The sequence below is a fragment of the Erinaceus europaeus genome, chromosome 18 (genome assembly GCF_950295315.1).
Source record: "Erinaceus europaeus chromosome 18, mEriEur2.1, whole genome shotgun sequence".
Lineage (NCBI taxonomy): Eukaryota > Metazoa > Chordata > Mammalia > Eulipotyphla > Erinaceidae > Erinaceus > Erinaceus europaeus.
In genome coordinates, this window is record NC_080179.1 from 30,158,002 (window position 1) to 30,172,705 (window position 14,704).

General features: G+C 37.8%; 1 protein-coding gene across 7 annotated transcripts in view; it reads right to left on the bottom strand.

Annotated features, from left to right (window-relative positions):
- The window catches only part of SLC4A10 (solute carrier family 4 member 10), a 359,857-nt gene that overhangs the window by 85,528 nt on the left and 259,625 nt on the right, over positions 1–14,704 (bottom strand). For all 7 annotated transcript variants that reach the window (XM_060177810.1, XM_060177808.1, XM_060177811.1 and 4 more), the window contains 4 exons: positions 8,983–9,083; positions 5,345–5,519; positions 3,999–4,132; positions 3,339–3,584 (listed from right to left, as the gene is read on the bottom strand). In XM_060177810.1, the coding sequence (XP_060033793.1) occupies positions 3,339–3,584; positions 3,999–4,132; positions 5,345–5,519; positions 8,983–9,083 (656 nt within the window). The remainder of the gene's footprint in view (positions 1–3,338; positions 3,585–3,998; positions 4,133–5,344; positions 5,520–8,982; positions 9,084–14,704) is intronic.

Sequence of the window (14,704 nt, forward strand, 5' to 3'; positions counted from 1 at the left end):
ACTTTAAGTCTGTGTTTATCTTGTTGTGACAGATGGGATTCTTGCAAGCAGCATATGGTTGGGTTATGTTTTCTGATCCATCCCCCCACCCTGTGCCTTTTGATGGGTGAGTTTAAGCCATTGACATTTATTGATATTATGGATTTAATGTATTGTAGTGCCATTGTTCTAAAAAACAATTTGTTTACTCTGATATATTGCAAGTATTATAGTGATGTTCTTGTTTATAAGAGGTCTTTTAGTACCTCTTTCAGGGCCAGCTTGGTGATAGTTGCCTCCTTTAACTGTTGTTTATCTAAGAAGGTTTTGATCCCTCCATCTAGCTTGAATGAAAGTCTAGCAGGATATATTATCCTTGGTTGAAACCCTTTTTCATTCAGGGCTCGATAGATATCTTGCCACTCCCTTCTGGCTTTTAGAGTTTGAGTTGAGAAATCTGCAGAAAGTCTTATGGGTTTTCCCCTGTATGTGACTTTTTGTTTCTCTCTTGCAGCCTTTAGGATCCTTTCTTTATCCTTACTTCTTCTCATTGTGACTATGATGTGTCTTGGTGTCTTCAGGTCTGGGTTGATTCTGTTTGGTACTCTCTGGGCCTCTTGAACCTTGATATCCTTTCTGTTATTCAGGTCTGGGAAGTTTTCTTGTATTATTTCCTCTAGATGTTTTCTTCTCCTTCTTCTCTTTCTTCCTCTGGCAGGCCAATTATATGAATGTTACTTCTTTTGAGATCATCCTATATGTCTCTGTTGTTGTTTTCAGTGTCTCTCAATCTCTTTTTAAGCTCTTTCACCTCTTTCTTAGTTTTCTCTAACTCATCCTCTGTCTGACTAATTCTGTTTTCTGCTTCTGTTAGTCTGCTTTCCCTTGCCTCAGCTTCTTTCTTCATTACAGCTATTTCAGCTTTCAGTTCTCTAATTGTCTCAAGATAATCAGTATTTTCCTTGGGGGTCTCAACTGTTGTTTCCCTAATAGTGCCATTCCTTTCCTCCAATGTTGTTTTCATTTCTGTGATTAATAAGTTTATTATTGCTTGCATACTTTTCTTATCTATGGTTACTTCTGACTGATTTGTGGTTTCTTCTGGGCTCTTGTCTTCATTCATTGGGGTAGCAGTTTTATTTGTTTTTAATCTACCCATTTTTTTTTATTTATGTGTTTCTCTCTCTTTTTTTTTTAATGCTCTGTTGTTCCTCAGTTGTTGTGTTTTGAGCACAAGTAACACTGTACTAAATACCTTTATGACAATTGCACTCACCAACCTCAGGAATAACAGTAGCAACTGAAGTAAGTATTGAAGATGTTTAATCGTTACCAGTTAGCCAAAAAATTTCTCTAGTCCGTGAAAAAATAGTAACCAAATCCCAGTGAAGAAAGATAAAAGAAAGAGAGGATAGCAAGAATTGACAGTTATGCAAATCTACTATCCAGTGTATATTCTAGGGGTAACAAGAGTGTAAAGGGAACTAGAGCAGAGATACACACATAGAGAGTCCACTCTGGGTCAGATTTCTTCCCCAAAGTAATTCACAAATTCAGAAAGGCAAAGAAGAAAGAAGTGTATGACAAGGTAAAAATAAATAAATAAATAAATTAATTAATTAATTAAAAAAAAAGAGATAGAGAGAGAAAAGGGAGAAGATAAGAAGAAGGGTTGTAATTAAAGAGCAGTGCGAGGAACTTCCCAAATGTGTATCAGTGAGTTTAAAAAAAAAAAAAAAAAAGAAAAAAGAAAAAAACCCCTGTTTGGTGGTATGGGGTATCCTGCTAGTAGCTGGTCCCAGGCATTGCTTATGGGGGGGGGGGGGCTGCGGGAAGGATGTATGCTTGAAAATTAAAAGGAAGAAAAAAGAATTTTTTTCCCCTACTCTAATTCTTAACCCAAATTAAGTTATAGACACCTCCTTGGTGTCACCGCTATGGCCCCTTATTGGCTGGCCTGCTAAAGGCAGAAAATCCTATTGTTTACACTAGATGTGTCCGGAGCTCAAAGGCTAGCCGCTTCTCAGTCCACCATCTTCCGGGAAACCCCCCCCTCCAGACTTTTTTAAAGGATTTCTCAAAAATGAAAACTAGCTCCAAGTCCTTTGATCCAATGAGAGCTATACTCAAGAAGTCTTTGGATCCGCTCTCAGGTTCGCGGTGGACCCTGGAGACTCCCAAGGGAAAGCCCCCGAGCTAAAGTGCTCTCTCCGGGTCCTCTGCCTGCTGCCCTCTGCAACCGGCGGAGGAGCCGCCTTCCTGGGCGGGCGGAGGACAATGCCCGGCGCACTCGCCTTGCCCGGCGCCCTGGGAATTCTGGAACCCCGCTAGTCCGTGTCACCTTTACTCTAATTCTTAACCCAAATTAAATTGTACTCACTTTTTGGTGTCACCCCTTATTAACTGGCCTGCTAAAGGTAGAAAATCCTACCGTTGCCGATGATGCGATCAGAGCGCTCGCTGTTAGCGACTTCTCAGTCCGCCATCTTCCTCTCCCTCCCCACCACTGTCCCTTCTTAAGGACTTCTTGATACAGGCTTGTTCCTTACCTTCTATAATCCGAGTATCCACAAATTTCCCCATTTCTGATGACTCGGATGATTTTTACCTATTGGTTACATTATTTCTTTTTTTCATTCTTCTACCTTCAAACTGTGACCATAATTTTGGGTTCAGTACTTGCTTCTCTGATCCTATTTCTTTCTAGACCAGGAAATTTAAACACCTTCAAATACTTACTTATTTTATATAAATTTAAATTAAATTTAAATTTTATATAAATTTAAATTAAGTCAAATAAATAATTTATAATACTACAACATATACTTTGAAAACACGGTTTTATGAAATTATAATCCTACCTTTAACCCAGCCTATATTAACCTCTACACAAAGAAAAATTACATCTTAATTTGGTGATTTTGTTTATATTTTCAAACACCAAACTAAAGTAATTGATAACCAGTTAGTCTAATTTATCATTGTACTGAGTCTGAATCTTACATTTTCACTACTGTTTCTTTGAACTATAGTAAATCAAGATGTAGATAAATACCATATATATCTGTGAAAACAAAATCTCTAGAGTAAATTTGGCCTTGATTCATTATTTATTTAATAAAGAATAAAACTAAGACTTCAAAAATATTCTTGGCAGAAATGTTATAAGATTTCAAGTATCAGATAAATGGCTGATTAGATGACTTTTAGATTTTGTTCAGTTCTCAGAGTCCAGGAAAGCCCACAAATTAATTTATGGCACTCTACATCCACTGAGTAAGTTGCTCATATTTCTTTTAACAATAGTTCTATTTGTAGAAGAGAAAAGTCCTACAGACAACAGGGGAAATGATACTTACGAGTATTGTGTTAGCAGTTCCAAATCGTTATGCATGTTGATTGGATATGCTTCACTGAGTTCAAATAACTTCTCCAGGGCCTCATAAATAAAAATGATGCAAATAAGAGAAGCAAAAGCTTCTTCAGTAAATCGGGTGATATAGCAGACGAGAGAGCTTGCATCAGTGGCCACAAGTATAATACACAGGGTTGCAGTCCAAAGGCCAATACTAGCTCTTAAAGATAAGTATGACAGCCCATATTCTCTAGGGTAGGAAAAGAACAGCGAAGGTTATTTAACAGCTTGCTACCATTTTAAAAAGATGGGGGGTGAGGGAGGACAGAAATAAGTTTAATTCAGGAAGGGAAAGTAAATAGGCTACATAGCCCTTGAGTGCCTAAACTCTAGACTGTTCAAAGAGAACATCTAAGGATGTAAAACTAAAAGGACTTTTTAGAGCTTAAAGTTGAGTATAATTTTAAATAAATATTGCATAAATGTTTTAAATTTACACACATGTTTGTACTTTTCCTTTATTTGTACAGAAAGACCAAAATAACAAACTAGATCAAATCAGTTACTTTCACCTCTCACAACAAATTTCCAAATGTAACATTGGGAAATGCACATATAGTAAAGGAACAGAGGAGGCTAAGAGGCAACAGGACATAATACTTACTTGCAAAATTTAAACAAAATCTTTTCAAACACCAAAACTGGTCCTGTACTGCCTAGTATGGTAAGAGGTTGTCCGCCAAAGAGAGAATAGGCTATCCCAGTCATGGAAGCTCCAAAGAGAGACTCAATTGCACTCTGTGTAAAGATGTGAATGGTTCTGTTATCTAAGCTGTATATGTGTAATTAGGGAGAAAATACATGGATACATTTTTATATCTTTGCTTTGAGACATCTAGCAAAAAGAACAGGCACTCAGCAGAAAACAAAAAGGTAGCAAATGGTAATTTCTTATGTCCACTGTATTATTTCACTTTTCTTTTACTTAATAAAAATTTGCATATATGTATGATAAATGTTTGGATAAACATTAAATTTATAGGGAGTGAAGGACCTCTTATGAGATAGAAACCAGAGCACAAAACCCAAGATAGGGGAACATCGATGAGGACAGAACCTTCTTTAAGACTCAGAACTGTTCTAAGATATTCCTTGCATGGGTCACCAGCTTCTCTAGTAATACAAGAGAGTCATCATGGGCCCCTGGGAACATACCTAAAACATACTTACTAGCTTTTTCCAAAATAGAGACCCCAAATCTCTGCTATATAATTGCCTTTAGGTTCCTGATTATCAAACAATTTGTTCTTTATATATCTTAATGCTTTTTCAGACACTAAGTTGCCGATGCTACCATAATGCCAACCTGACTTCCCTGGGCAAATGACATCACCAATGTGCCCTGGAACCCCACCTCTCCAGAACCCTGTCCCACTAGGGAAAGATAGAAACAGGTTGGAAGTATGGATCAACCTGCCAACACCCATTTCAGTGGAGAAGCAATTACAGAAGCCAGACCTTCCACCTTCTGCACCCCATAATGATCCTGGGTCCATGCTCCCAGAGGGATAAAGAATAAGGAAAGCTTTCAAATGAGGGGATATTATATAGAACTCTGGTGGTAGGAATTACATGGAATTGTACACCTCTTATCTGATGGTCTTGTCAATATTTTTTATTTTATTTTAAATTTTTTAAAGAAAAATGTTTTTTTTTAAAAAAAGATTTTATTTATTTATTTATTTATGAGAAAGATAGGAGGAGAGAGAGAAAGAACCATTTGCTGCTGGGGACTGAACTCGGGACCTCATGCTTGAGAATCCATTGCTTTATCCACTGCACCACCTCCTGGACCACTATTTTTTGTTTTATAAATAAGTAAAAAAAGAAGTCTGTTTCCTAGACCAGACATCAAGTCTCTCTTCATAAAGGAATAAAAAGTATTGCTCATCTAACTATACATTTTAAAATATGATTGTTTCAGAGTTCAAAGAAAACCACAATACATACTATACGACCTTCAGTTGCTTCTCCCAGCAGTCCTCCAAATGTGATGACAGGAGACATACAGGCGCAGTAGAGAAACAGAAAAGATGCTAAGCACTGCAGGCTGAAAGCATCTCTGAAGTCACTCCAGAAGTATGGAGCTTTTCTTTTGATATCTAAAATAAGTCCCCCAAAAATCCTAAGACAGGGGGGAAAAACACAACAGTGAAATCCAAATATATATTTTTTAAAAATCCCATAATAAAAAAATGCTCATTTGTTTTGTTGCCAGGTCACAGTATATGTTTTCCACCAGCAGAGATGAGACCTATATTAATCTGCTACATTGTATTATCGTGATTTATAGGGATGTCTTTGCACATTGTGTTGCCTCAACCCCGATTCAGATATTGTGTTGACAACCAAAAAAATCCCAAATTCTCTCAAACAAGGTACAGAGTCATTTATCAAACACAATTCAGATAATGAGAGTTTAGGGTTACTGTAATTTCTGTATTAATCTACTCCTAATGTCAGGCTTTTCACTCTCAACTATTAGCATGTTTTCTAATTATTTTTCATTCCAATTAGTGGATTAGAAAGTGAAGGATGAGAAGCATAAGGCTTATACAAAGATCCTGGTTTAAGACCACAGTTCCCCACCTGCAGGGGGTCATTTCACAAATGGTAAAGCAAGTTTTCAGGTGTCTATCTTTCTCTTCCCTTCTCTATCTCCCCCTCCTCTCTCAATTTCTCTCTGTCCTATGCAGTCAAAAATGGGGAAATGGCCTCCAGGAGCAGTGGATTCATAGTGCCTGCACTGAGCCCTGGCAATAACCCTGGAGGCAAATAAATAAGTGAAGGAGAAAGGGCAAACTGGCTTTTGTATAATTCAATAGTGAACATCACCCTAGAGGAAAAAAAACCAATGTTTAACCATGCTCCAGTTACCTACTCTCACTGCCAAAAAATAACCCTTACCAAATGCTGTTCCAGGTAAGAACCTAAACAGCATTGTGGTTAATAGAAGCATTTGGTAGAACTAGATACCATATATATAATATATATTCTTTTTTTAAACAGAGCACTGCTCAGCTCTGGTTTTATGGTGGTGCAGGGGATGGAATCTGGGACTGGGGAGCCTCAGGCATAAAAGTCTTTTTGCATAACCATTTTGCTATCTACCCCCTGCCCTGTTTTTATATTTTTATGAAACAAGAAGGATCTTATCATCATTACTTTTGGACCAACTATTGTCCAAACATATCACAATGTCTATCTTTCACAAGACAAAAAAATGACCTTTCATGACAGAATTGTGTTCATTTCAAATAGGTCCAAAACAAGAGTTGAAACATTTGCAGAAGGATTAAAGGAAAAACTAATATCAAATTGTGAAATGCTGCCTACACTTTTAAAACTAAGTTGTCCTTACCAGTGGGAAATAAAAAACATTAATAAGCAGGGGTTCTCATTCTTTTGAGTATTTAATAATAGCATTCAGAATTAACACTTGACTACTGGAAGCTCCATACAAAAAGATATAATGTTTAAGTGAATAAGACTACATATAAACTACTATATGAAAGCGAAAAAGACTTAAGTTCCAACACTGTTGATATACTGAAAATACAAAAACAGTCAATTTTTGCTATTTGTCTTCTAAATAGGAATTTTCATCTGACAATGTAAAATCACCTAAAAAAATTACTGTTTCTCTTGAGAAAAAATTTCTGGTTTACCTTGAAAAATGTACATCTTCAGCATAGCTAAAAAATATATGGCTATTATTTTTATTGTCCTGACTTGGATGCAACAGTGACATATTGGTAAATGTTTTACTACTATATGAGTGGCAAGACCATGATGCTTCCCTAATGTTTGCTTTCAAGAGATGAATACAGATTAGGAGACCTTGAGAAAGATAAAACTTCAGTTGAAAAAAAGGACACTTAAAACCTAAATGGGGTCAGGTGGTGGAGCACCTGGTTAAGTACACACATTTCACGTGATAGTGCACAAGGACTCAGGTGTTCAAACCTCTGGTCCCCGCCTGGAAAGGGAGAACTTCACGAGCGGTGAAGTAGGGCTGCAGGTGTCTCTCTGTCTCTCTCCCTCTCTTCTCTCAATTTCTCTCTGTCTCTATCCAATAATAAATAAAAATATTTTAAAAATAAATCTTAGGTCTCTCTACCTATGCTTGGTAAAAAACATCACACACACACACACACACTCACAGGTAAGTGTGTGTGTGTGTGTGTGTGTGTGTGTGTGTGTGTGTGTGTGTGTGTGTGTGTGTGACAATTCAAAATAGACTAAACTGAATTGTCTACTTTTTTATTCTTTTATATCCCATCTAATCCCAAAAGAATTTGAGATGTTTATGAATTCTATAAACTAATTAGTATTTAGTATTTATCAGTTTTACAGCACTTCCTGTTAGACCACTGATTTCTTTTTAATTACTTATTATGTCATACACAAGTCTAAATAGCTGTTAAATTACTGTGTAGTAAACGTGCTTTTAGCAGCAAAAATCTAAATCCAGAAGTGGGAGGTCTTTACAGAGAACAGTGCAAGAGCAGCCCAGATGTACACCAGCAACTCCAGGAGAGCAGATGAGTAATGGATACTTCAAGTCCTGTCAGCAACAGAATCTGTGGAAGAACTCTGGAGAAGCGAAGATACCGGATATTGGTGACCTGGGAGGATTTAGGAAGCAGTAAGGAAAAGTGAACTTCGAAAAAAATCTAAGCTATGCGGCATGTGATACCTGAGAGAGAGAGAGAAAAATACCAGCAAAGGTAAAAGACAGCATTTGAAAATATGAAAGCAAACAGGAGTAACAATGCTTCCAGTAAAGGGAAAAGAAAAAATATATATTTGAAACATCAAACTAGGTATGGAGCCTGAGGAAGACAGTAAAGGAAAATAAATTTCCTTAGAAACAAAACATAGATAAAAGAACAGAGAAAAATTAAAATGAACCAAGTTGTCAGGAACTGGAAAGTCAGCTTAAGAGAATACAATGAAAACATAAAGGAAATGGCCTTGAGGGGAGGGGAGCACCAATATTGCAAAGTCTTTGCGATTGCCTTCAATTATAATGGAGCCTACGTGCACATATTCCCTGAAGAGAATTTCTGATTTTCTGCTCACACATTGCTTAGAGAGAGACAAGCTGTCAAAAAACCATAAAGAACCATTTTAAGAAATAAATTGAAGCTTTCATCTCTTCAAAAATGTGTGATTAGAAAAATAAATCATGTAGCTCCCTCAAACTACAATGGTAAAAATAAAAAATAGCATTATATACATCCTACTTGTATGTAATGAGATAGAGCCTACAAGACTGAGTTTTTGATATTTTTATTTCCATATTGAACTTGAAGCTTTCAGCAGACTCTTTTGGAAAGGGCAACTGACAGTTTTTCTTACTCATTCTAAGAATCTGCAAGTGCATTTGATGCACAGCAAAATGAAAGACTGGATAAGATAAAATGGAATGGTGTATCCACTATAATTAGAAACTACATAAAAATCAAGTTGACATTTTCATCCCCAAAGAGTATTAAAAAAAAATCTCAAGATAGCAATTCCTGACACACAAGAACAGTATATCATTTGACCTTGGAGAGCCCATACAAGAACTTTTCACTAACCTTCCAGTTCGCTGGAGCTCAGGTCCATTATGTCCTCCATGAGGCTCTACTTCTCCATGAGCTGCTGTTCCATTTGGTACAGCAGGGATCTTTCTCTTCTCCTGCAAAAAGTAATTTAGTTTTGATTTTACATTTTATTTCAGGTACTAGTTTTGAATATCAAAAACAATTTTCCCTTGAAACAACATGCCAAGTGACCAGCAATTCAGTCTGCTCCCTATTTGCTTCATGAACTCAACTCTAAAACTGTTTATAGGGGGTAATAATAGGCTCTATCAGTCTGATTGAGAGAATTCAGTAAAGTGATAAACATTTATTCATTTTTTACAAGTACAATTTATTGAGAGCCTAGTTTGTGTTCTTCATTATTATGGATACTGGAAATGCAAAGGGGAGCAAAAGAAAGCGTTATGTTCTTAGAGGTTACAAAGAAACTTTCAATAGTAGATAAAAATAGAGCAAAAAAAAAAAGGATAAGAACAGACAGAGATTTGGGTCAGTATAGGTTAGAATGAAAAGATGTTAGTAATGATGGTGTCATATACTTGTCATTTTTTTTTACTATATCTCCCCAAAATACTCATATAGGCCTCTCCAAAATGAACCGAGCAAACTTTTCTAAGATGTCATTACAGTATGTGGAGCTAAAGCTAATGATTGTCTCGCATGCTTCAAGAGAAAATTTTCACCACTTCCTTAACTACCTGGAATAATTAATATTACACTGCTAGGGATATTAGTTACATCTCCAGAAATAACTTCTATACTGAAGAAATCCCTGTTATGGTAGGACAAACACATACCTACAGACTATTTGAGGTTTTTTTTTTTTTTATTTAATTTTTATTTTTCTTTTGGTCATCTCTGGTACTTCACTGTTCTAGGCTGATTTTTTTTCCCCACCAGGCTGACTTTTCCAAATAGAAAGAAAAAGGTAAAGAAAGGGTCAGGGAAGAAGTCACAGCTCTGCAGCTCCCTTCAATGTGGTGAGGGCAAGGTTTAGAACCTGGGTCAAGGGGGCCCAGTGGTGGTGCAGTGGCTAAGCGCACATGGCGCAAAGCTCAAGGACCAGCATAAGGGTCCTGGTTCCATCCCTTGTCTCCCCACTTGCAGGGGGATAGCTTCACAAGTGGTGAAGCAGGTCTGCAGGTGTCTATCTTTCTCTGCCCCTCTCTGCCTTCCCCTCCTTTCTCTCTGTCCTATCCAACAACAACAACAGCAAAAACAATAATGGCAACAACAAGGACAACAAAAATAGGGAAAATGAACTCCAAGAGCAGTGGATCTGTAGTGCAGGCACTGAGCCCCAGAGATAACCCTATAACCCTATAATAAATAAATAAATAAATAAATAAATAAATAAATAAATAAATAGAACCTGGGTCAAGTTCATGGCAAAGCAACATGCAATTCAAGTAAACTATTTTGCTGATATAAGCAGTAAGTTTTTATGAATTAGCCTCTCTTCTCATGTGAATGCTCTTCTCCTGTTTCCTTGACATCCTGAACACCTATTTATTGGCTCAAGAATAAAAGCTTTTGGTCTATCCTATTTACTCTGGAATTTATAGACATGTAAATTCTTCTTAGATATTCGAATAAATTTGGTTTTTTCTACTGCTAATCTAACTACTGTCATTTTTGACCATCCAACCTACCCAAGAAGAACTTAATGAGGTAAAGAAAGTTTCCTTCTGGTGTTGGAGACATAGTATAATGCTTATACAAAAGACGTTTATACCTGAGGTTCTTAAGTCCCAGGTTTATTCCTCAGCACCAACATAAACCAGAGTTGAGCCGTGTTCTGATATCTCCCCCTCTCTCTCTGTATAACTTTCCTTCTTTCTCTTTCATTAAAAAATGAATAAATAGTAAAAGTATTCTTAGAAAAGAAAATTTCCTTCTGTCTGCATTTTCCCATAAATATTGTCTATTGCCATTAGTAATTTTAAAATGCATTTCCTGCTTTCATTCTAGTTCTTCTTACCCAACCAAAGAATGATGTACAAGATAGTTTTTGTAAATGTACTAATATATAGATACAAAAGTCTGCTACAGAAAGAAGCTTTTAATCAAGTCAATGACAAATTAACTGAGGCTTACTTAAGTGCCATTTCCCATAGGAAATAATTTTCCACCCACTTTTTTCAGTACCAGAGATTTTAAAAAGTATTAATATAAAAATTCTACTTGTGAGTGATCTTAAGAGAACAACAATGTGTTCAAAAAAGACAACAGGTGGTGGCGTACTAGACAGAGTGTACATGTTGCCATGCACAAGGACCCAGGTTCAAGCTCTGGGTCCCTACCTACATGAGGGAAGCTTCATGAGCAATCTAGGTTTTTCTCTCTCTATTCCCTTCCCTCTCAATCTCTCTCTGTTTCTATCAAAGAAAGAGATAGTAAGGAGGAAGAAAGGGAAGAAGGAAAGAAGGAAGGAGGGAGAGAGGAAAAAAGTGAAAAAAGGAAGGGAGGAAGGGAGGTAGGTAGAAAGAAAGAAAGAAAGAAAGAAAGAAAGAAAGAAAGGAAGGAAGGAAGGAAGGAAGGAAGGAAGGAAGGAAGAAAAAAATGGCCATCAGAGTAGCAGAATCACCATGCAGACATGGAGCCTTAGCAATGAATCTGGTGCAATTCATAAAAATAAAAATAATAATAAAGGAAAAGAAAATAAAAAGCTTAAAAGTCTAGTACAAAAATTTAAGCAGTGACATTAAAATATTTACATTTCAAAATAGTGTAGACCATGTTCTTCATGTTTGGTGGAAGCATAAAAAATAAAAGTGAATTATCAGCTAGTCTAAGTATAGTGGAATATATCGATAAAATGGTACAGGTTAAAAAATGGGTTTTGAAGTACATATAACATAGGAAAATTGGGGCCAGGCGGTGGCGCACCTGGTTAAGCACACATTACAGTGCACAAGGATCCAGGTTCAAGGCCCTGGTCCTCAACTGTAGGGGGAAAACTTCACGAGTTGTGAAGCAGGTCTGCAGGTGTCTCTCTGTCTCTCTTCTGCACTATTTCCTCATCCCCTCACAATTTCTCTCTGTCTCTATTCAAAGTAAATAAAAGATTAAAAAATGTAAAAAACATAGAAAAATTTATTCCTTAATGTTTTTACAATTTCTCAGTCATATGAATAAATACATAGAAATTAAAACATAAAAGATCTCTCTCAACTGACTGAGAACCTGCAATTAACATAAATTTAGTAATTTATGCAATTAGCATAAATTAGTAAAGGGCTTTAAGAGTGGCCTTCAACACCCACTTACTTCCCAATCACCCGGGGATATATTTCTTATGTCCGCAACGTCTCAGGAAACAGTGATAATTTTCAGAACTTAAAAAAATTTGTGATGGCTGCCATTGCTCACTGGTATACTGAGTTATTGATCTCTGGTTCAGTCCATTGAGTTGATAAGTGTTTTACCTATTTCATCAATAAATTGAGTTGTGGTCCATCTAAAGATATTAAATTTGTGGAATGATTCCAGATGGTTGATTAACAGGATCCTAGAATCACTACCTTAGCAAACAAACAAAAAAACTATATCTATATTGGAGCAACTAACTGCCTTTGAAAAGAATGAAGGATTTGAAAAACATCAATGTCACAAGAAAAAGTAACAGAATCTACTGGAAAAGATAGGAAGATCTGAGATACAGTTTTGTCTGGAGCCCTACAAGGCACTATGACAAAAGATCAGGAGAGACATCGAGGATATGAACCTTCTCCCCAGAGACTTAAGGGCTTACTCCCATACCCAGTGTTTCAGCATTAGTGAACTATACAGAAGGAGGAACTGCCCTTATGCAGGTGTAGAAAATGGAAGGACTTCTCTATGGAGGACAACAGAAATCTGGGGAACAAAAGCCCTAAGTCTGAGCATAAAGAGTAGATTGATGAATGTCAGTCATACACACCTGACAGAAGAATTTAAATTTGCTGAAATAAAAAGCTTAGTGTGAGGAACAAGAAAGAAAGAAAAAAACAAGGGCATTTCTCCTGAAAGGAGTCATGGTTATTCATCTGGAAAGGTCTCTTGTTTCTGTAGTGATAGCTTAAACAAAAAGTGTACTAATTGAAACTAAATAAGGAACCAGGGTTGGAAAGTGAGAACCATCGTTCCATCCTCTAAGTGTTTCGGTAGCTGCCAGTCAGTTCATGAAACTACCTGGCTGCTTTAGCCCACAGATAATGCTAGCAACTTCCAAGGTTAAGAGTAAATAGAATTTGCCTAGAACCAGCCAGTGATCACATTGCTCCTTCCCAAGACTTTTCCGTCAGCTCACTTCCTAAGGCTTGACTTCACTGACTTTGTAGAACTCGTTAATTTGCCCCAATAATATAGAGCAAACTCTGGAACTTACTGGTGTTAAACCTCATTCCTGGGGGTTTTCCTTCAGTTTTCTCTTAAGATTCCACAACTACCTTCTCCTGCCTGGACTGAGTTCTGTGGATTTCTTGGCAGAATGCCTATCACCAATCCTACAGTCACCAAGCCGTACTTGCTTAAATTCCTATCCCAAAGTCCTCTGAAAGCGCTGCTCTTGTTTAAGCATCTGTAAGAAGAAATAAATCTAGTAGGAATGTTCCAAGCTGCCCCAATATCAGGACCCATTTTCCTCACAGGGATGCAGAGGTTACATAGGCTCCTAAGCTTAATATGGGCTCCAGATCACATCAAATCAATTGGGGTTTACAGTCAACAATATTTTTACCTTTCCTATATTTGAGAGCTACTCTTTTCCTGGATACAACTTTCTGGTTCTTTTTCCAGCCATAACATCATCTCCACAGACTTGGATCCACCTGCATAGCATATTTCAGGCTCAGGGGGAAAAAAGAAAGAAAGAAAACTAGTAGAGCCACAGGCCCTTTGGAATATAACTAAAATATGCCTACTAGCTATCCACAAAACGGAGGACCTCCCCCCCAACTCTTCATCTGTACTACTCCAGCCTTTACGTTCACGATTAGACAACAATTTGTTTGGCTTTATATGTTAACTCTCTTTTCAGTTCCAGATTCCACCATGATGACGACCAGACTTCTCTGGACAGACAACCCTACCAATGTGTCCTGAAGCTCCGATTCCCCAGAACCCCACCCCACTAGGGAAAGAGAGAGGCAGACTGGGAGTATGGATCAACCTGCCAACAACCATGTTCAGCGGGGAAGCAATTATAGAAGCTAGACCTTCCACCTTCTGCATCCCACAGTGACCTTGGGTCCATATTCCCAGAGGGTTAAAGAATAGGAAAGCAGGGGTTCCTGGAAGATGGCAGACTGAGAAGCTGCTAGCGGTGTGAGCTCTCATCACATCTTCTGGAAATGGTAGGATTTTCTGCCTTTAGCAGGCCAGTCAATAAGGGGTCCTAGCAGTGACACCAAGGAGGTGACTATAACTTAATTTGGGTTAAGAATTAGAGTAAAGGTGGCACGAACTAGCGGGCAGCTGCTCCAGACTTCCCAGGCGGCGGCGGGCAAGGCGGGTGTGCCGGGCATTGTCCTCCGCCCGGGAAGGCGGCTCCTCCACCGGTTGCAGAGCGCTGCTGGGCGGCCGGCAGAGGACCAGGAGGGAGCACTATAGCTGGGGGGCTTTCTCTTGGGAGTCTCCACGGACCACCTTGACCCTGAGGGCGGATCCAAAGACTTCTTGAGTATAGCTCTCATTGGATCAAAGGACTTGGAGCTAGTTTTCATTTTCGAGAAAT